The following is a 22,725-nucleotide window of genomic DNA, read 5'->3' as shown; positions in this document are numbered from 1 at the left end:
TAGCCTATTGGATCCCATGAAGGAAATACTGACACTATTCAAGCAGTGGTACTATTTTTCCATGACTAAGATTTCAAGCCGTCCTTTTATTTGGCTTTGAAATGTTTGTTTTAACCACATGTTGTTGATGGTGCATAGCTGATCGCTACCTTATTAAAACAGACAAGGTCTGGTTTAAACGCTCTGTCTTCAGTGTGTGACTGTGGATATACCCTACGCATGCCCAACTCTGAAGTGGCGAGTGATCTGGGATGACTCCTTGCAGCAGGGTAAGGATTGGGTTGTATTTTTGGAACAGTGTGTGTGGATCTGGTCGCCTTGTTAGGTCTGCTTAAACATTTTACAACCGCACCAAGTGTTTTGAGATAGCAGCGGCAGAGTGAGGGGAAGCAGGGATAGGGGAAAGGGGCTTTTCTATGGCCACCTTGGAAAGCCATGCAAGATCCCTGGCTCAACCAGCAAGATAATACATCAAAAGACAGTTCAACTAAATAAGGGCATATAAGTTTTATCTCTCGGGGGGGAAACAACCGTAACAAATCTTACTCAGTCAGCACAGAGGCTGCATTAAGTTCATGACTCTAAAATCGACCGGGGATCAACAGAAGTCATCCATGAGGGAATAAGAAAATGCGCGCCTAAATCAAATTTGCAGGGTCTAGTGCGAAGGCTACGTGAAAAATACCGAAAAGTACAAATAAATTCTAAGCACTGTACCAAGGATATCCTAAATTGTTTTTAATGACAGGAGAAGGTGGATGCAGTCTGAAGGAAGACATTTTTATCTTGACCAAGATTTATTTGTTGTCATTGATTTGACTTTACCTTTGAATCACATTTTTTGTATAGGAGTCACAGAAGGGAAGGTATGAGTGGAGGTCGTTTTGAATTTGATGATGGCGGAGCTTATTGTGGTGGTTGGGAAGGTGGCAAAGCCCATGGGCATGGGATCTGCACCGGACCTAAAGGACAGGGCGAGTTCTCCGGCTCCTGGAATTACGGGTTTGAAGTAGTTGGAGTGTACACCTGGCCAAGCGGAAATACCTATGAAGGCTTCTGGTCGCAAGGGAAGCGCCACGGTCTAGGAGTTGAGACTAAAGGACAGTGGGTTTACAAGGGAGAATGGACTCATGGCTTCAAGGGGAGATATGGCTTGCGTCTGAGTGTGGGTAGTGGAGCAAAATATGAAGGAACATGGAATAACGGATTACAAGATGGATATGGCACAGAGACATATGCTGATGGAGGTATGTGTTTGTTTTTGTTGTTGTATTATCTTGTCCAGTGCCTGGAGGTGGGCTTGACACTTAATCATGTACCAGTCATATCATGGCATTTAAGTAAATCAAGTATACACTACCGGTGAAACGTTTTAGAACACCTACTCATTCCAGGGTTTTTCTTTATTTTTACTATTTTCTACATTGTAGAATAATAGTGAAGACATCAAAAAAACTATGAAATAACACATGGAATCATGTAGTATCAAAAAAAGTGTTAAACGAATCAAAAATTATTTTATATTTCAGATTCTTCAAATAGCCACCCTTTGCCTTGATGACCGCTTTGCACACTCTTGGTATTCTCTCAACCAGCTTCATGAGGTAGTCACCTGGAATGCATTTCAATTAACAGGTGTGCCTTCTTAAAAGTTCATTTGTGGAATTTCTTTCCTTCTTAATGCGTTTGAGCCAATCAGTTGTGTCGTGACAAGGTAGGGGGAGTATACAGAAGATATCCCTATTTGGTAAAAGAGCAAAAGTCCATATTATGGCAAAAACAGCTCAAATAAACAAGGAGAATGGACAGTCCATTGAGACTTTAAGACATGAAGGTCAGTCAATATGGAACATTTCAAGAACTGTGCAGTCGCAAAAACCATCAAGCGCTATGATGAAACTGGCTCTCATGAGGACCGCCATAGGAATGGAAGACCCAGAGTCACCTCTGCTGCAGAGGATAAGTTCATTATAGTTACCAGCCTTAGAAATTGCAGCAAAAAGAAATTCTTCAAAGAGTTCAAGTAACAGACACATCGCAACATCAACTGTTCCGAGGAGACGGTGTGAATCAGGCCTTCATGGTCAAATTGCTGCAAAGAAACCACTACTAAAGGACACCAATAAGAAGAAGAGACTTGCTTGGGCCAAGAAACACGAGCAATGGACATTAGACCGGTGGAAATTTGTCCTTTGTTCCGGAGTCCAAATTTGAGCTGTTTAGTTCCAACCGTTGTGTCTTTGTGAGACACGGTGTGGTTGAACAGATGATCTCCGCATGTGTATTTCCCATCGTGAAGCATGGAGGAGGAGGTGTTATGGTGTGGGAGTGCTTTGCTGGTGACACTGTCTATGATTTGTTTAGAATTCCAGGCACACTTAACCAGCATGGCTGCCACAGCATTCTGCAGCGATACGCCATCCCATCTGGTTTGGGCTTAGTGGGACTATCATTTGTTTTTCAACAGGACAAAGATCCAACACGCCTCCAGGTGGTGTAAGGGCTATTTTACCAATAATTAGAGTGATGGAGTATTGCATCAGATGTCTTGGCCTCTACAATCCACTGACCTCAACCGAATTGAGATGGTTTGGGATGAGTCGGACCGCAGAGTGAAGGAAATGCAGCCAACAAGTGTTCAGCATATGTGGGAATTCCTTCTAGACTGTTGGAAAAGCATTCCAGGTGAAGCTGGTTGAGAGAATGCCAAGGCTGTTATCAAGGCAAAGGGTGGCTATTTGAGGAACATTTATTTTAATTTTTTAAATAGCTTACTATGTGATTCCATATGTGTTATATCAAAGTGTTGATGTCTTCACTCTCATTCTACAATGTAGAAAACAGTCAAAATTAAGAAAAACCCTTGAATGAGTAGGTGTACTAAAACTTTTGACCGGTAGTGTATGTAAGGGAATCTGGAATTGATCATATGTAATAGCAATACAGTAATGTGTCATTATATTGAATAGAACAAGAAGGCCCGCACACTGTTAAAGCTCCCAATTCACCGCTTCATTGACAACGTTTCCATCCAAAACGGATCTTCGTCAGGTCAAACACACTGAGTGTTCACATCCCCAAAATATACACATTTCACCTCACATGACCATGTGACGCACGGTGGGTGCAAAACACATTTGTATATCTCTAATAATGAAATAACAATGAGATGAGTGCATGTCATGGTTCCAGAACATAACATATGTTTACAAAATGACCAAGTGGGTAACCTGGAAGGCAATACAAATCAAAGTAAAGTGACATATTCAGGTAAGAAATGGTCTGATATCAAACCTTTGATTCAGACCTCTAGGAGACATGGTACGCAATCAGTGAATCCAATACAATTATCTTCTCAATAATAGATTGTCAGTATCTCCTCCCCTAATAATATTGTACCATTGCTGCACATCCATTTGCCTCACTTGACATTTATCTTACTTGACATTTAACATGTGAAGACGGGTAGAGGCAGTTGCACAGGATTGGTATTTATTCTCTGTGGTGCCGATATATTCAAGTGCAGCTGAAGATGTAGCATCAGGGATATGAGTGATTATCTACAGTACAGTAGGCTTTCCAGCACAATCCTAATGTCCCGTTTCAGTGTTTTATGAGAGAATGAGCGACTAAAGCTTGCGCCAGTGGACCAAGGAAAGGAACCCAAGTGTTGCTGCAGATGGTCCATTGGGATCTTGCCCATTGCTAAGGACCTCTTGCCAAAGTATAGTGGCAGTGGGAGGCACATTAGTGGTGTGTGTCAATACAAAGTGTGTCCTGTGATGTGGCATGCTAAACTAAGCTATCTTAGCTGTTTTAGTTTCATTGTTGTCACACACACAAGAAGTCATGGGCCCGGTGCTGATCGGTCGCCCCTGTCTATATAATCTTGATAAATCGGATCCTAGATCAGCACTCCTACTCTGAGATGCCCTAAAGAACTGGTGAGAGAGTGGAGGAACATTAACAGGAGAAACAACACTGATTCCTCTACAATGTTGACTGAATGAACCGTAGCTTAGGCAGAGGAGTTGGCAAAAGCACATGCAGTAGAGATCTAGGACTGTGCTATGTCTTCTCAAACTGTAACTGTACACTTGAACCTGCTGAGAGAGCACACCAATAATATTGGTGGCAGTGCTGTCTGTTTAAAACCCCTGGTCCCTTCAGTAGCTGACTCGTCAGACTTGGGCCCATTTGATTGGTTGATTTAGAGATTCTGACACCATGTGTCAGGAAGTAATAATAGTCCAGCAGGCTGCTGTGTCCTCTTGGCCTCACGGTCCAACTATAGCTACAGCCAATGGTATCCAGACACAGATTTTGCATGACAGACTAGACCCATGATTAGTTTGGTTAACATATATAACTTGCACTTTAGGCTTTCACGCAAACTATATGCCCACCTATCAAATCATATGTTACTGTGTTGATGTACTTCATAGTGTAGGACAAAGTAGAAAAAAATGTGTCAGTGTTCTCTATCATGTTATGGTTCCTGACCTGCATTGATTCCACATAGTCTAAGTTACCTCAACATTGCAATGATGCAATTTATTCTACTTTCCAAACAAAACCATTCATCTCACACTGTTGATTTACCTTGCAGTGGCATAAGGGTGATGATAATGATAAATAGCCAACCCACACATCTTCAATGAAATTGTGTGTGACGTGTGAGGCTAGTGAAGACGGTTTAGTCTATATCTTGTCTATTTCTGTAGATGTTAACATATCTATTAATGCCCTCTGTGTCTTTTCAGGCACATTTCAGGGCCAGTTTACTGGCGGTATGCGACATGGGTACGGAGTCCGTCAGAGCGTGCCCTACGGCATGGCGGCGGTGGTCCGCTCCCCTCTCCGCACCTCCCTCACCTCCCTCCGCAGCGAGCACAGCAACGGCACCTTGCTCCAGCAGGATGTCCCCGCCATCACCACCACCAACGTCGCCGGCCAGGAGACCCGTGTCACCACGCCCACCAAGCTGGGGCCCTCCCGGGGCGGCTTCGCCCTGACCCTCCAGGTGGACCCGGATGCCGTTAAACCCAAGAAGAAGGGCCTGTTCCGAAGGGGGTCTCTCCTGGGGAAACTGAAGAAGTCAGACTCCCGTACGTCCTTATCCAGCGTGAGGAGCAAGTTAAGCTTCCTGGGATCGAGGAGCGAATCTGCGTTAAGTTCTGCTGCCAGCGATGTGGCCAGCGATGCCAACTCCACCATCAGTCTGGGAGACGAGAGCCTGGCCGGGCCAGATGATTTCCCCCCCGTGGAGGCCGACATCGATGCCACCACTACAGAGGTCTACATGGGGGAGTGGAAGAACGACAAGCGCTCGGGCTATGGAATAAGCGAACGGTCCAGTGGTCTGAAGTATGAGGGTGAGTGGTTGGACAACCAGCGACACGGCTATGGATGCACTACCTTTGCGGAAGGGGGCAAGGAGGAGGGAAAGTATATGAACAATATGCTGGTGAAGGCCATGAAGAAGAGGGTGATCCAACTGAAGGGCACCAAGATCAGACAGAAGGTGGAGCGCGGTGTGGAGGGAGCTCAGCGTGCCTCTGCCATCGCCAAACAGAAAGCAGAGATTGCTGCTTCCAGGTATAGACAATAAACATACTCTGAGTGTACTTAGGAAGACCTTCCTAAAATTGAGTTGCACCCCCTTAGGCCCCCAGAACAGCCTCAGTTCATTGGGGAATCTTATCCAGAGCAAGTTACAGTAGTGATTGCATACATTTTCATACTTTTTTCATATTTGTCCCCTGTGGGAATCAAACCCACAACCCTGCGTTGCAAGCGCCATGCTCTACCAACTGAGCTACATGGGATACACGTGTGAAAAACCCAGCAGCGTTGCAGTTCTTTGACACAAACCGGTGAACCTGTCACCTACTACCGTATTCCGTTCAAAGGCATTCCAATATTTTGTCTTGCCCGTCCACCCTCTGAATGGCACACACACACAATCCATGTCTCATTTGTCTCAAGGCTTACACATTCATCTTCAACCTGTCTCCTCCCCTTCATCTGCACTGATTGAAGTGGATTTAACACGTGACATCAATAAGGGATCATAGCTTTCACCTGGATTCACCTGGTCTGTCTATGTCATGGAAAGAGTTCTTAGTGTTTTACAAACTCAGTGTATATTACGCATTTTGAATATAGAGACATCATTATTTAGATTTTCCCAAATGCACATATAGTGAACGCAGGATCGACATTTAGCATCAATATGACATATAGAAACATCATTCTATGTTGGGATACCCTGGTTCCCTGGTTCTATGTTAGGGTAGCCTGGTTCCTCTGTCCTCTCAGCACCAATATACAGTATGTGGCCAACAAACAGGCAAATGTGTTTTATATTTGAGTATACCATAAAAAGTACATCAATTTATATCCTTGCACAATTCACATGATCCATATAGGGATTTTGGTCAAACTAAGGAGGACTAAGACAGATGTCCAAGACACTGCAAATATAGCTGAGACAGACAGCTATATATATATATATATAGATGTGTGCGTGTGTGTGTGCGTGTGCGTGTGTGTAAAGCATCTTTTAATTTGTTTAACACTTTTTTGGTTACTGATGATTCCATTTGTGTTATTTCATAGTTTTGATGTCATCACTATTATTCTACCATGTAGAAAATAGTCCAAATTAAGAAAAACCCTTGAATGAGTAGGTGTGTCCAAACTTTTGACTGGTACTGTATATATATATATATATATATATATATATATATATATATATATATATATATATATATATATATATATATATATATATATATATATATATATATATATACATGACTGGGATAGACTAGGTGATTATAATCAGACTTTTTCAGTAACACTTCAATAGCACCAAAATAACAAGCACTCTATTTCAACCCATTGTGGTATAGCTGTTTATTACCTATGTCCTATGAATAAACTATTACTTACCTTCTTTAAAACGAACGTTACAAATCCTTCAAGTCTGCCACATTTCTCTCTAAAACAACTTCCACTAGGCCTCACCTCCCCTCCCCCCGTATGCCCTTCACTAATTTGCCTTATCTGGCTGTGGTCACAATAGGAACCATAGAGGACACAGGGGAAAACAATACTTCTCTGTGTGGAGTTACCAGGCTTCATAGACAGTTGGTAGCTGAACATGCAGTGTCGTTCTGCCTCTGCCATGTTTTAATTAGCCTTAGATCGGAGATCATGCTTTAATTCTTGCATCCATTTTTTCTTGCTACTCTCATGTGCTTCGAGGACAACCCTGGTACAGTAGAAGAAGGCTGTTTATTGACGCCACTGTTCGTTGGCAGCATGGTGCCTCAAACAATGAAAATGAAAGCCATTCTCCTCCTGCAGTGTATGTGGATCCAGGTGAAGAGCAAAGTCAGCTATGTCAATCAGAAATGACTGTCAAGTTCAAAAGGGGAAGAGGCAATGCCATGGTTTCAGTTTACTGTGCAGCCCCTTGGTGTAATGGTGACATGGGCCTTTCTCTAAAAGGTTGTCTGTTGGATTCCCTGACAACCCTCTTACCTTTGCTGTTTGCGTCATGTGTGTGACTGGGTATTGTGTCAGCAAATTATTCAATTCAAGTTGTAAAATGGACAGTAAAAGTAGGGAGGAGAGGGGAGGAGGAAAGGATGAGAGGGGAGGAGAGGAGGGGAGGAGAGAAGGAGAGGGGAGGAGAAGAGGAGGAGAGAGGAGGGTGTTAATGAGGGGAAGGAGAGAGGAGGGTGTTAATGGGGGGGTGAGAGAAGGAGAGAGGAGGGTGTTATGAGGAGAAGGCGAGAGGGGGGTGTTAATGAGGGGAAGAAGAGAGGAGGGTGTTAATGGGGGGGTGAGAGAAGGAGAGAGGAGGGTGTTATGAGGAGAAGGCGAGAGGGGGGTGTTAATGAGGGGAAGGAGAGAGGAGGGTGTTAATGGGGGGGTGAGAGAAGGAGAGAGGAGGGTGTTATGAGGAGAAGGCGAGAGGGGGGTGTTAATGAGGGGAAGGAGAGAGGAGGGTGTTAATGGGGGGGTGAGAGAAGGAGTAGAGGAGGGTGTTATGAGGAGAAGGCGAGAGGGGGGTGTTAATGAGGGGAAGGGGAGAGGATGGTGTTATGAGGGGAAGGCGAGAGGGGGGTGTTAATGAGGGGGGTGAGAGAATGAGAGAATGGTGTTATGAGGGGAAGGCGAGAGGGGGGTGAGAGAAGGAGAGAGGAGGGTGTTATGAGGGGAAGGCGAGAGGGGGGTGTTAATGAGGGGGGTGAGAGGATGGTGTTATGAGGGGATGGCGAGAGGGGGGTGAGAGAAGGAGAGAGGAGGGTGTATGAGGGGAAGGCGAGAGGGGGTGTTAATGAGGGGGTGAGAGAAGGAGAGAGGAGGGTGTTATGAGGGGAAGGCGAGAGGGGGATGTTAATGAGAGGGGTGAGAGAAGGAGAGAGGAGGGTGTTAGTTTCTATTAAAAACTGGGTGGTTTGAGTCCTGAATGCTAATTGTCTGAAAACTGTTGTATTCCATGGGTATGACAACAACAACAACAAAAAACGTTTTACTGTTTTAATTACGTTGGTTAACAGTTTATAATACCAATAAGGCACCTCGGGGGGGGTTGTGTCATATGGCCAATATACCAGGGCTAATGGTTGTGCATAAGAACAGTGCTGAAACGTGGTATATTGGCCATATACCACACCCCCTCGTGCCTTAATTGCTGAATTCTATCGCCTTCCACGATGAGCCACCACTAATACATCTGAGAGGAACTAGCATACTTGACTGTAAGGGAACCTAGCTGCAGGGCACTTCAGTTTAGATTGATACACTTTTGAGAGAGGGTGTTGGTTGAGACTCTGCTGATAGCGAGGGAAATCCCTGAGGCATCAGCTTTGATATCTGACCGAGCATATCAGAATTAGATTTTGTTCTTTGTGTACTGTAGGCCTAGACCTTATTTGCACTCTTACTCACAAGCTCAGGCTACCGACACAGAGAAACAGTCACTGACGGTCAAGATGACACAGGTTTCCTCCGTGCCTCACCATAGAAGGCAGCAGTGTTTATGTCTACTGGAAGCCACAACAGCACCTGAAATAAGCCCAGTGTTTACAACAGTAAGTCTGCGCCCCAAATGGCACCCTATAGCCTTTATAGTGCAGGGCCCATTGGGTAGTGCACAATATAGGGAATAGGGTGCCATTTGGGACGCAGCCCGAGGCTCTGGCTGATGAATTACAGATCTTGTCCTGGCTCCTAGGCAGATGGAAATCTAAATATTCCACCACTGATACCAGCGGCATTGCAAGAGTTATGGGCCAAACATTTGTTGTATTGTTTTACAGTTTTGCTGGATCCTCTTCTTCAGACAGGCCTAGCCATGAAGACTCCATACATAGACATGTGAAACAGCCAGCAGCCTTTTGAGGACTCACTGTGGAAACAGACGGTTAGTGGATGAAGGACACCACGGTGGTCTTAACCTGCCTGGTCCCTGGAGGTTTTCATCAATGAAAGAGGCCAAACCTGATTTGCACCATACATTCTGCACATTGTCCCATACCCCGGTACCTCTAACCGGTGACCTCCAGTATAAAGCAAAACTGATACAAAATCATTGTTCTAGTTCCTACTATTTCACTATTATTCATACATTGAAAATAGTGAAGTGGGTCTCCCGGGTGGCGCAGTGGTCTAGGGCACTGAATCGCTGTGCCACCAGAGACTCTGGGTTCGAGCCCAGGCTTTGTCGCAGCCGGCCGCGACCGGGAGGTCCATGGGACGACGCACAATTGGCCTAGTGTCATCCGGGTTAGGGAGGATTTGGCCGGTAGGGATATCCTTGTCTCATCGCGCACCAGCGACTCCTGCGGCGATGCTCCTGTGCACGCTAACCAGGTCGCCAGGTGCACAGTGTTTCCTCCGACACATTGGTGATGCTGGCTTCCGGGTTGGATGCGCGCTGTGTTAAGAAGCAGTGCTGCATGGTTGGGTTGTGTTTCGGAGGATGCATGGCTTTCAACCTTCTTCTCTCCCGAGCCCGTACGGAAGTTTTAGCGATGAGACAATATAGTAACCACTAAACAATTGGATACCATGAAATTGGGGAGAAAAAGTGTCTGAGCTTGTCACTTGGACTCAAGAAATGGAGACGAACGGGAACTAACTAATCATTCATACATACTACACAGAGGAGTACACATTGAAGCCCTCTGTTCTGTTGTTGTGGAGGGGTGAAGGACAGGGCAGGGGATCTAGCCAGGATGGTATCCCTTAGCCAGACGTGGACCATGTCTCTGGCAGCAGTGACTCTCTGCGCGCTGCCCAGCCATCAGCCATGGTGGCAGGGCCAACAAGCAGCCATTGTGATTAAGTCAGTGGTTTATAAATACAACCTGTCCATTGAGACACCCAGCCGCCCTTAGGTTAGGTTAGCTAATGCTCCCTCTCCCTCCCTGCCCTGACATTCAGTCAGTATTTTGAGGTGGGTGTGTTTTTGGTCTGGTGTGAGGCTGAGTCTCTTCAGAGTATATGAAGGCAGCAGAGACCACGGCAGTCTGGGACTGTCTGGGTGTAAATGGTGCACAGAGAGAGAGAGAGCGAGAGAGAGAGAGAGAGGCCTAGTATCAGTAGTCAGTAAGAAATGGAGGCCTAGACTGACTGGGTGACTAAATAAGGGCAGGCACACACTGTTGCTGAATCACAATCACAGGGGAATGCAGGCAACAGTTGATTGCTGTTGCTATACCGTCTTCCAGCAACTTTCCTGCCCAGTCTAAATAGTCTACACTCTGCCTGAGAAGGCAGACCAGTAACATCACATCACAGTATACACTGGAAGTAGCACTGCTGTAAAACAACTAATCAATGAAGCGTGATGGAAGTAAAACAACCAAGGCTTGCTTACTTGACTGATTGCAGGCTTGTTTTCTAAGATCCGAAAATTGAATATGTTTCTGGTGTTAGTGTCCTCAACTAAGCCTGAAGACAACTTTGTGTGTCTGTTGGAACCGTTTGTTAGCTAATCCCCATGCAGTGACAAAGCTCTGAAACAGGTTTTAGCACTTTCTCGCTGGTAGCTAGCGGACAAGGAACCAGACCTGGGTTCAAATAGTATTTGAAATAATTGCAAATACTGTAGCTGGGCTTGATTGATCTTGCCTGGCGCAACGGAAAGAATAGAATAGTCACAAAACTACAAAAAAACTTGCCTATCTTGCATTCCAGGAAGGCTAAAGCAAACAGTTAACGTAAAACGACTTCAAATAGTGTTTAAACCTAGGTCTGCAAGCAACACATAATTGACACCACAGCAGTCAGTCAGCCTTCCTTGCGTCAGCAGGGGTGTCAAATGGTTTCATGGATATAAATATGACCGAGCTCATAACTAAGTGGGGATAAGAGGTTGGCATATACATGTACGGCACCTTGCATTAGCCGGGTGTCTAGACTTACATACAGTAGTGCTGATATGTACATTTTGTTTCAATGCAGCCAATCATATGATTTGTAAATATGAGTGTTACGGATATCACCGTCTATTCTTAGCTTTGTACTGTATGTACTCTTGCAAGACCTATTTATTGCCCGTGTGTAGTTAGAAAGGATGACAATATGACGAAGATAAATGTGGTGAGACACACTTGTACCTGACTACGCGCGTACGGATTTTGTCAATCTTCCCATTCACATTGTTTCAAATCAGAAGAGGTAAAAATGGAAGTTTAATGTTGGTGTCGGTGTCCTATCACCCAGAAGAACAAGCAAATCATGTATGTCCTGACTTCTCTGTCAAGTAGCACATTTATATACTGCTGGTACTATGAAACCCTCCCCCTGCTATAAGTTCAGGACCCCACTCACCTGCAGAGCACCAGTGACAGGCCACGATGACACCGGGTCTCCTGTGACTGTCGTGTGAAGCATGAAGAAAAGTAGACTGACCTCAATATAATTTCTGGCAACAGTGAAGGCTAATGAAGTGGGGGGGTTTTTTAAAGCAGAAAATGACGTTAGCCATTCTTTTTCAAGTGAGTGTCAAGCTGGCTTTATGTTCACGTTTCAATGTCGGTTGGGGTCGAAGGCAAGTTTGTGACGACTGACTGAGTGTCTTGCATTCGCTGGCTTCTTGCCCTTAGAATATGGGGGTGTCTATTGGGGGAGTCTAAACGCACATATGGTATTTAGGCCGCAGCTTCATGTCAGACTTTGTTGAACAAGTCTGTTTGAAGTGATTGCTATTGATTACTGTGTCGCATTGCAAGAAAGGCATTTCACTGTACATGTGCATGTGACATTAAAACTTGAAACTTGAAACCTATCAGTAGAGGGCCACCAACTAAATTGTAGTAAAACTGCCTTGGTTCTGGAGTACTGAGCATTGATATTAGCCTGGACATAGATCTCTTTGTGCTGGTCTCAGATCTGTTTGTGCCATATTACCTGATCGTAAAACTGATTGTTGCCTGGTCCTAGATCTGTTTGTGTTGTATAGCCAACTCCTATGGCACAATATTGACCACAGGAGTTGGCATAGGAGTTGGCAATACAGCACAAACAGATCTAGGACCAGGCAACAATCAGTTTCACCATCTGGTAATACAGCACAAACAGATCTGAGACCAGTCTACACTAATGGTTTACTTAGCGAGCCATCTGAGAGGATTCTGAGGAATGTGAGGAGTACTGCAGGTAGTCAGAAAGCACCATCTGTTGTGACACTCCTCCCACGGAATGGCACTGCCTGGCAACCCAACAGAACGGCACTACCATTTTAGGAACCTCTGAACACTACACACAAGATCATGTTGTTATGTGTTACAAGTAGCCTGTCATATCTGTGAAATGTTAACATTTTAGGATGTATGTTTGTCTCACTACTTACTTGCACAATGTGAAATTGATGTTACTAGTCAGTCTAGACCAAACCTTGAGCCTCAGCCTAGACCACATTTTCATCAGAATGTCTCGTAGTATATTGTGCAGTTTTGAAAGTACGTTTTATACAACTTCTTACCCAAGTTAGAAGTTCATAGGCTTGTAAATGGCAGATGGGCTTGTCAGCTGTTCAATAGCACAGACTCTACAGCCCTCAATAGCACAGACTCTCCAGGCCTCAATAGCACAGACTCTACAGCCCTCCATAGCACAGACTCTACAGCCCTCAATAGCACAGACTCTCCAGCCCTCCATAGCACAGACTCTACAGCCCTCAATAGCACAGACTCTCCAGCCCTCCATAGCACAGACTCTACAGCCCTCAATAGCACAGACTCTCTTGCCCTCAATAGCACATACTCTCCAGCCCTCAATAGAACAGACTCTCCAGCCCTCAAATAGCACAGACTCTCCAGCCCTCAATAGCACAGACTCTACAGCCCTCAATAGCACTGACTCTCTAGCCCTCCATGGCACAGACTCTCCAGCCCTCCATAGCACAGACTCTCCAGCCCTCCATAGCACAGACTCTCCAGCCCTCAATAGCACAGACTCTCTAGCCCTCCATAGCACAGACTCTCCAGCCCTCCATAGCACAGACTCTCCAGCCCTATGTCTGCTCTTTTATCAAGATAACCATCCTGTCTGAGATTGGGCTGAGACTACTGTATAAGAACATTGTTGACTTAAGAGCAGACCGGTGTTGATATACTATATCAAGACAGGGAGTCCCAGCCACCTCAGCCTAATTGTTCCATTGGGGAAGTGCTGCCTACCCCTCAAAGTCTTTAAGTGGATGGATCTATTTTGAGCCCAGCAGTGTAACATTACAGTATGTCAAGTATTTACATAGTAATGACAATCAGTCAGTCTCAGCCCCAGCCTGAGCTTGAGCCTGGGGTTGATATCGGTATCATTGAATCCTGAATGCCATCACTTTTTACTTGGTTTTATAATAAACCCTGGGAGGTAAATCAGAGAAAAATAGAAGAGAAAATGTTGGGCAAGAGGAGGCGTCTGTAGAGTATGTTTAGGCACAGTATACATCTTTAAGTGCTGTCAAACTCCAACTTTTGATTATAAATCTATTTAATGTCAAACAGACACATTGTGCAGACACAATATACTGTATGTTCTAAAAGTTTCACAAACTTCTGTACGTATTTTATCAAGGATGATTAAAGTAGTACGCAGTAAATAGGTCAATTTTTATATTTTTTTAATCAAAGGTAACTGTATACTAAATCTGCATGTATTACATTTGCCTTCTCTACAGTATGTATAAATACACAGACTAATCCTGAATAAATCTGTGAATATAACATACACAGTACAGGGGAACACCCTGCAAACACCCTGGCACTAACTCATTGTCCGGGTCGAGGTGTTAAAAGAGTAATTTATTCCTGTTCCAGCCCAACGAGAGAGTAGGACACCCTCTCCAGCTAATAATAATGGTGAACCACATGACCAACTCAACTCCACACATCAGCCCTATAGCTTTTTAAATGAATGAATATTGTAAACAAGTAGCATTTTGTAGTATTTCTGTCCATTTCAGTCTGGTTTTGGATTAGTACAGTAGCGTTGGTTTTTACAGCACAACCCCTTAGTTGGTTTGTGCTTTTGGTTCGTACCAGTATTCATCTCTTGGACTATAGGGCTAACTGGGTATATGGCGTGATATGGGAATCTTAAGTGTTGGGGATGTTCTCATTGCTTTTTATAGTCCAGACAGAGTGCCAAAGTATCTTTCCAAAATAAAGAGGAAGGGAATGGATCGGGCTTGCAATGGCAACCGCAGTCCCCTAAAACCTAGCGAAAGTACAGCAGGATTTCCCAATCATTTTCACAGGCAAATGTTGTCATGATCAAAGATCAGAATCGGATTAACGACGTTTCAACTCTTCGCCTTAGATCTGTACATTTGAATATTTGATCACGATGACATCATAAGTAGCTACAGATTTAGCATGCTTTTGTAAAGTTGAACAGTTGAGGCCCTTTGCTCCACTATGAACTAAAATAAGTCAATCCAGTAAGTAACTGTAAGGTTGGGTTAGTTGATGTTGAGTAAAGAAGCTTTGTTTGTTTCCCTGCAGGACGACCCATGCTAAGGCCAAGTCAGATGCTGCCGATCAGGCCTCTCAGGCTTCCAACCAAGAGTCCAGCCTCGCCAGGTTGGTGGCCAGGGAACTGTCCCCTTCCTTCTATCAGCCAGGTATGTGGACAGGACTTCTCAGCTGCGGGATTGATATTGACAAGAGAAAAACATATACAAGAACCTTGATTTCCAAGCTTTCTTACATTCGTTCCAAGTGCTGTATGAGACTTGGAAATATAGTAATAATTTACTTTCAAGAACAGTATTGAAAAGCAAGTGTTACAAAGTGAATTTAATGAAATGACAAGATTTTAATAGCTGTTCTGTTCAAAGCATCTAGCGTGTTGTTGTTTAAAATGATAGATAGATCTGTCTTGCTACTGTTGCATCTAGTCTTTGCTTGGCTTGGGCAGGCACTCCACAAGGGTAGTCACCTTTGACTATCTAAAAAAAGGACCATCTTACTTGGGTAGAGCAATCATATCAGTTTCCTTACAGGTCTGTCAGGGCCCAAACAGTCAGGCCCCAAAGCCTTGTCGAGTGTGCATTTCTTTCCCCCTTCAGTCACCCACTACCCACCCAGGACCCGCTGAGTGCTTAGCAGATCCAAATAGATACTGATAGGACCTCCCGCAGCGGTGTAAGGCACTGCATCACAGTGCTAGAGGCGTCACTACAGACCCAGGTTCGATCCGGTCGTGATCGGGAGTCCCATAGGGCGGCACCCAATTGGACCAGCGTCGTCCGGGTTAGGGGAGGGTTTGGTCGGGGGGGGGGGGGCTTTACTTGGCTAGCGAATCCTTGTGGCGGGACGGGCTCCTGCAGGCTGACCTCGGTCATCAGTTGGACGGTGTTTCCTCCGACACATTGGTGCGGCTGGCTTCCGGGTTAAGCAGGTGGGTGTTAAGAAGCGCGGTTAGGCGGGGCATGTTTTGGAGGACGCATAACTCATCCTTCGCCTCCCGAGCCCGTTGGGGAGTTGCAGCGATGAGACAAGTTTGAAATTGGGGAGAACTTAAAATACCAAAAATAAATTCAGAAGAAATAGACACGGATAAAAAGTTGCCACTGACTGTCAAGTGCCTGCATGAAATATCTGTGTCTAATGGTACAAATGGGGCAAGGTCACAGTGTCACTCAACCACACTGAAGCTGACAGGGAGAAACAGTGCTATTGTGAAGACAGACGCTGGGAGACGGGAAGCAAGTACAGGGAGTGAACATTTAATGAGTAACGGACATGAAACAAAACACAGACAGCATTTGGACAGTGGGCACAAAACGACCTTAATGCAGACACGGGGACAGATACAGGGGAGGCAATAAAGTTATATAGTCCAGGTCAGTCCCATGAAGCACTGATGCGCGTAACAATGGTGACAGGTGTGCATAATGATGTGCCAGAGAGGGGAAGTGGGAGCAGGCGTGACAGCTATAGGCTATAGTATTTCCCGAATTCTTCATTCAAGAATTTTCCTTGATCTTCTTGATTGAAAAATTGGGGCTAAAATTAAGGGCTAAAGCTTAATCTAGTTGTAGAAGTCACTCTTTTTTCCGACTCAAGTGTTTGACAACAGCTGATAATCAGATAAATTGACGCGCTGTACCAAAACGAACGAATGGCTGGAGTCAACGCAATCACACATTAGATGAAGCGTTTGGAGTACTATTTTCAAAATTACAAATACTCGAAAACATTTTTAGTACGCTAGTATGGGTATCCGGACATGGACAGTATTTCAAATCCTACCCTGCAAAATTATCTTATAGGTTGTACATCAAAAGCCAGCTAGCAGTTCCTATTTCTTTAGGCCTATATTACAGACTCAACTTGTTTGGTTTGGCATATTGCAATTCAGCTATTAGTTTAAAGGCCCACTCTGTGATATTTACAGCCTAAAGTAGCATGTTTTTAGACCTATGAAATATCAACCCTATGTGATCTTATAAGGGAAACGCAGTTGCTGCGTTTTCTCAGGCCAACTGTAGTCACCCCATTGTGACTGTCACAGGACTGTGTTACAAAAAGACAGTGGCTCCAAATACAAATCTAGACCTTGGTGATACTCCTCAAATCCATCCACGACTTGTCTGCACTTCCTAGCTAATAACCTCCAAAATATCCTGCACTAACCATTTTTTATTAGCTACCATGTAAAACAACACATTTCACTGCACCTAACCGGTGTACGTGACTATAAAACATCAATAAATAAATTAGTCTGATCTTTATCTAGTCTGATCTTAATCTTGTTGTTATTGGAATCTCATCAAACATATATTTCTCCATGTTGTTCCACAGGCCCAGAGTACATGAAGAAGAGAGCGCTACAGGAGATCTCAGATGGCAATGAGAACACAGGCCCTATAATGCATGAACCACTGTTAGCAGGGCAGCCACCGACACCCGCTGAAAGCCCAATGCTGCACGACAGGCCTGACTCCTCTCCAGCCCGCACGCCCTCCCCCAGCCCTGCTGTGACCCCTCCAGCGTCCAGGCACTCCAAGCAGGGCAACGTCAGCAAAGAGGACCCCCATCTCCTCGGCCCCGCTGGCTGGAACGGGGACAAAGGCAATGGAAGTCGGGGGAGCAGCCGTCCCAATAGCAGAACCAACAGCCGGCCCACCACTCCCGCCCCTGCCGCTGCTCCCCCTGAAGAGCGCCTCGCTACTGCCCCCATCCCTAGCAGCCGCGCCTCCAGCCGCTTGAGCAACAAGGTAGAGCAGGGCTCGGACCTGGAGATCAAACCCCTGGAGAAGACTGCATCTGAGGCTAAAGCGTCCGAAGCTGCTCCCTCGATAAGTACCAGTGTCGCCTACTCAGAAGAAGAAAAAAAAGCCTCACCCCTTACTCCCGCCTCCAAAGTGTCTTCCAAAGCTGCCGTCACCCCCGAGCCTAAATCGTTAGAGCCCAAACAAAGAACAGAGTCGGTCAATGAACGACCCGTGTCCACCATATCTGAGAGCGAACCAGAGTCCAGTGCCCAGTCTGTCAATAAAGTGTCACCTAAGCCTTCGCCATCACTCAGGCAATTGATGAAACAGGAGGCCAGTCCAGCTTCAAAACCTGCCACACCTGCACCTACACCAGTGCCTAAAGCTGCCAAGCCAGCCCCGAAGGTTGAACCCAAAGCAGAGGCCAAGCTGATGAAGAACATGGTGAAGAGCCCAAGTGAAGTTACAGAAGTAGTAGAATTTGAGCAGGTAAGGCAATTCAAACATTCAAACATGTAATTGAAACGTTTTGAGAACACATTCAGTCAAATGAAGACTGTCCTTACATGTTATGTAGTACACTCTCCCATGACCTGGGTTCGAAAAGCAAACTCAGAACATTGCAAATAGTGCAAATATGTAACCTGATGTTACTCTGGAGACTGTTATCTGCAGTTGATGCTGGTCCTTTAAACCACACTAATCAGACCCCATTTCTGATTAACCTCCCCTCCTCTTTTCCTCTGATGTAATAATAATTATCCCTCTAGTTATGTTTGTACCTATTCTCAACTACATTTCCTTTCTGACAACCACAATCAAGGCAATTTTCCCATTTCTTGTTGGGAGCTTACCAACAGCTACCATCGTTAGCTACACATGTCCAATTTTGTAATCCAGACGACCCATTCCGATCTATGAAAGTATGTATATGAACGTTGCATTTCAGGTGTCTGTTACCTGTTGTCTGTTAAGTGTTTATCGAGGCAACAGTTGTTTGTTCTGAATGATTATGGAAACTGTAGATGGCGTGCAGACTAGTGGTTTGTCTGGGACGTGAGACCTCAGCGCTCTGCCCTATATGGCATGTACTCTAGGGAGGTTTTTCCATGGCCCAGGCCCCCTGTGTTGAAAGGAGCATACAGCATATGAGAACCTACCAGACCACCTACCATGCAGAAGCAGCTTCTCTCCCAGTCACCATATTTCACAAGTGCTGTTACTAGAATCATTACAGCATTGCTACACAGGAATGGATGCAACTTAAATGTAAAAAGGATCATTGCGATTTCATTTTTCATTCATCCCATTTATATTGCTGTTGTTTCATAGATCTTAAACAGGTCTGTCTTGAGGAAGACATTTTTATCTCAATATGACAAACCTTTATAAAGGTTAAATAAAGCATGAAATGGATCTACTGTACCTCTCTCTTCCAGAGTCCGAACACCATCATGATAACCATGGTGATTCTTCTCAACATTGGCCTGGCCATTCTCTTCGTACACATCTTGTCATGAAACACTGTCGACCCAGGTAACTAACACAGCTCTCTGACTGTCCTGCCAGTTACAGATGTACACTGAAAGGTACCTGTTTCTTTTGTTTCAAGCAGTCAAAACACAATGGCACTGAACTTCTGACCCTTGCAACCTGTAAGGAAATGTCTGTTTGATCTGGTCACGTGACTAAGTATTGCTTGATTACAACAACAATTACCGTTTGCATGTTTTGACTCGGAGGTACTTCCAGGTGGTGATGATTATGATGATGATGATGAGACATTAACTTGTCTTCATATTTGTTTTGTGTGCTTGACCTTTTTCCCCACAGGTCACCACCTTGCAGTGGTGTTGAGGTCATTTTTAAGCAAGGACCATACAGAACAAGAAAACTGCCAAGAAGCACAAGCCTTATATGAAGGAAGCATAAGACAGCGCCTCCACACACAGCCTCTTGTTGATGTGACTGCGTTGAGGTTCTTTAAGGCTAATCTGCTTTCCAGAGGCTTGGAATCAGAGGAGGCTGGTGGGGGGAGCTATAGGAGGACGGGCTCATTCGTGTCTGTAAGGAGTTAATGGAACGGTGTCAAACACATCAACCATATGGAAACCACATGTTTGATTCTGTTCCATTTATTCCATTCAAGCCATTACAATGAGCCTATCCTCCTATAACTCCCCCCGCCAGCCTCCTCTGCTTGGACCATCTGGAGCCGGATTAAAGAACACCATATTAATCCGGATTGAAGGACATCAATGCATATGAATCCATACGGCTCAGGATTGAAGGACATCAATTAATCTGGAAGTGGGTCTGGAAGAGGGTCTGAATGGACACTGTGTTTGTAAAGAATAGTTGTTGAGTGAGTTTCGGTGTCTACCCTGGAGATGTTGTTGAATGTTATTCACTGGTGAAGTCTTTGGTAAATGATATTTCACTGTATCTGAGTCAACTAAAGCACTGTGTGTTATGTTTTCACAAAGGGCTAAACCCTTCGTATTGGCAAACACTGTCTCCTCAGATCACTGGCAGATTAGAGTGGTTGTGGTGTGGACAGGTTAGAGTGTCAGGAAAGGATTAGTTAGCTTTGTAATTAGATATTTATTTAGCTGATATCTTGTCTATAGGAATGTAATCTCTGGGAAAATCTCAAATGAACTGAATATTCTCTAATTTCTGCCTATTTTTGCCAATTATAATTAGTGGTTTGGGGCTAATATCAGTGTTCCTATTTATTGACAGAAATCTATATTATGCTCCTATTAGTTTATCTGCCTTCTTCCTTTTTTTGCCCTATTCTCAACTTTCTTCAGTAGTCATCAATAAAGACATGTTACAGTCTCTTTGACGTCACAGGGCTCTAAGGCATGAAATGCTGGTTCTTTATTCGGCAACGCCTGAGAATCCGTGATGTTCTTGTCTGCAATGGCAATGCAACCCACCACAGCAATGCAATGTAATGGACAGTTGTGTTTGCACATAACATATTCTCTCTCCAATGCAATTTTGAGTGAGTCACACTGGAATGGTACTTATAAAACAATATCTGTATTATTTAGTAAGAGGCTTTCAAATGACACAGAATCGAGGAGGAATTCTAGGTCTTTAACCAGTGTATGTGGTATTGGATTTCTGGAGTAATGTGTATCTATGTTGTTTTCTGGTTGTCTGATCAAAAGAAACGTAAAGCAGCCTATTGAATGGTTTGATTTTATTAAAAACATGACATGAAAATAATGATACATTTGGGTGGGCGGTGGGGGGTCAATTTTGTCAAAAACCATTAGGGAACATTTAGTGTAGATTTCGAGAGGGTATTTATTTGAACAAATGGGCTTGCGTTGTTAGGACGTAATTGTGAGCAGTTGTTTGGGAATTCAGTTGGTCTGTCTGCTTCAGAATAGGTCACACCATTTAAGATGCATTGCACTCAGAACAAACAGTTTGCGCTTCATAATCAATCAAGAGGATTTTTCTCCCAACGTTTGTATGCACGTGGGCACTGTTTGGGTGTGTTTTTGTACCTTTTTTGAAGTACACATCTCCAATGTGGTGTATTGATAAGAAACACTCCAGGTCTTACTTTACTGGAGAGCACTACAGTATGAGATTCTGCACTGTATAAATCCTTATTTATAACTTTATTTCCCCTATGTCCCCGAACAGTTGTCTTCCCCTCAAAGACGATTGATAAGTAAGTGGGAAAGGATATTCAAGATAAGGTACTCTTGTACATTATGTAAAAGAGGCCTCAGATCTACTTCCTTGCTACTCCCTATGGACAATGCACTTGTATTGTTTCCCTCGTGCTCATAGCGACATGAGACTCTTCAACAGTCTCCTTACTCTCGACATTGTTTCATAAAACATCGACACTTTCTGTAACATACTTTCATTGCAATAGAACACTCACGAGACCCTCAATCAGAAGTGACTGGGCTAATCCAGGAGCTGATTATTTAAGACATAATCCTGGATGGATCCCATTGTATTCATAAATATTGCTGGTCCTCTTCTAAAATTGTGAAATGAAAATAAAAGATATCTTCCAATGTTGTGGTGTATGTCATTTTCTTCACGGGGATGATACTTGCACAATAAACACATGCAAACCAGGCTGCAAGGAGTACAAAGGCCTTGTAAATGAGTAGACCAGGCTTCTTGGGCACATGTAAATACCTGACCCTTGCACATTGACTCATAATAATCTATATACTGTTGTTTTTGCATTCTTTCTGATCTCATGGCATCATACCAACGTCGAACCCCTTGCTCGTATATCAATTTTCCATAGATACAGCACATGGTTGCTTATATTTTTGTCATACCATTGCAACCATGTCTAATCCATACATTTAATGAGCTGGATAATTGTAAATGAGCCTATATCAAGTTTTGAGTCTAAACTCAGTGGGAACAAAGACAGTATTTTTAAACCCCAGCTGTCCTCTCTGCCAACTTGACAGACCCCCCCTATCCTGACTGGGCAGGATATGAATTCCAGGACCTATTTTAGATCAGGGCTGTGAACTAGGACTGGGTTCTTCTTAGGCCTAGTTGACTTTCACATTTGTAAATTGGAGTACGTTTCACTTTTCCAATACACAATGAATGTAGTATTGTAGCATGTATTTTTTGTTTGCATTCTGAGGGTGAACAAATTAAGTGTATTTGGTCTAGCTCTACCCTGTATGCACTTATGGCTGTGATTTTTTTCAGATACATTTTTGAAGGGACTTTTCCAAGTGTGTTGATTTAATATTACCTTTGAGCTGTAGTGTTCAGTATTGAATTTGACCGGCCAACTACAGTAAGCGTCTATTGGTAGTTTCTGCATGTTCATGTTCACGGCAGGACAAGGACAAGTATTTATTGCACAACACTGCCCTCTAGACAATACATTTTTTAGGTATCAGAGCAGAGGTTCATCCTACTTACAGTCTTGAAAACCAACACACACGAGCACCATAGCT

At 44.2% G+C, this 22,725-nt stretch overlaps 1 protein-coding gene across 1 annotated transcript; it reads left to right on the top strand.

The window, feature by feature from the left end:
- Nucleotides 1-330: 330 nt before the first annotated feature.
- On the top strand, nucleotides 331-21,804 carry LOC109869048 (junctophilin-2-like). Its single transcript, XM_020458882.2, has 6 exons — nucleotides 331-1,247; nucleotides 4,764-5,598; nucleotides 15,033-15,151; nucleotides 17,337-18,238; nucleotides 19,189-19,285; nucleotides 19,583-21,804. The coding sequence occupies exons 1-5, from the start codon at nucleotides 869-871 to the stop codon at nucleotides 19,267-19,269; spliced, it is 2,316 nt and encodes a 771-aa protein (XP_020314471.1). The 5' UTR covers nucleotides 331-868; the 3' UTR covers nucleotides 19,270-19,285; nucleotides 19,583-21,804.
- Nucleotides 21,805-22,725: the final 921 nt, after the last annotated feature.

The sequence above is a fragment of the Oncorhynchus kisutch genome, linkage group LG24 (genome assembly GCF_002021735.2).
Source record: "Oncorhynchus kisutch isolate 150728-3 linkage group LG24, Okis_V2, whole genome shotgun sequence".
Lineage (NCBI taxonomy): Eukaryota > Metazoa > Chordata > Actinopteri > Salmoniformes > Salmonidae > Oncorhynchus > Oncorhynchus kisutch.
This window is presented reverse-complemented; position numbering and strand designations above follow the sequence as displayed.

Bases quoted from the DNA above. Each gene is read 5' to 3' on its own strand.
- LOC109869048 (XM_020458882.2), top strand. From the start codon at position 869: ATGAGTGGAGGTCGTTTTGAATTTGATGATGGCGGAGCTTATTGTGGT. The intron at 1,248-4,763 runs GTATGTGTTTGT...GTGTCTTTTCAG, and splicing joins AGAGACATATGCTGATGGAG to GCACATTTCAGGGCCAGTTT. The intron at 5,599-15,032 runs GTATAGACAATA...GTTTCCCTGCAG, and splicing joins GCAGAGATTGCTGCTTCCAG to GACGACCCATGCTAAGGCCA.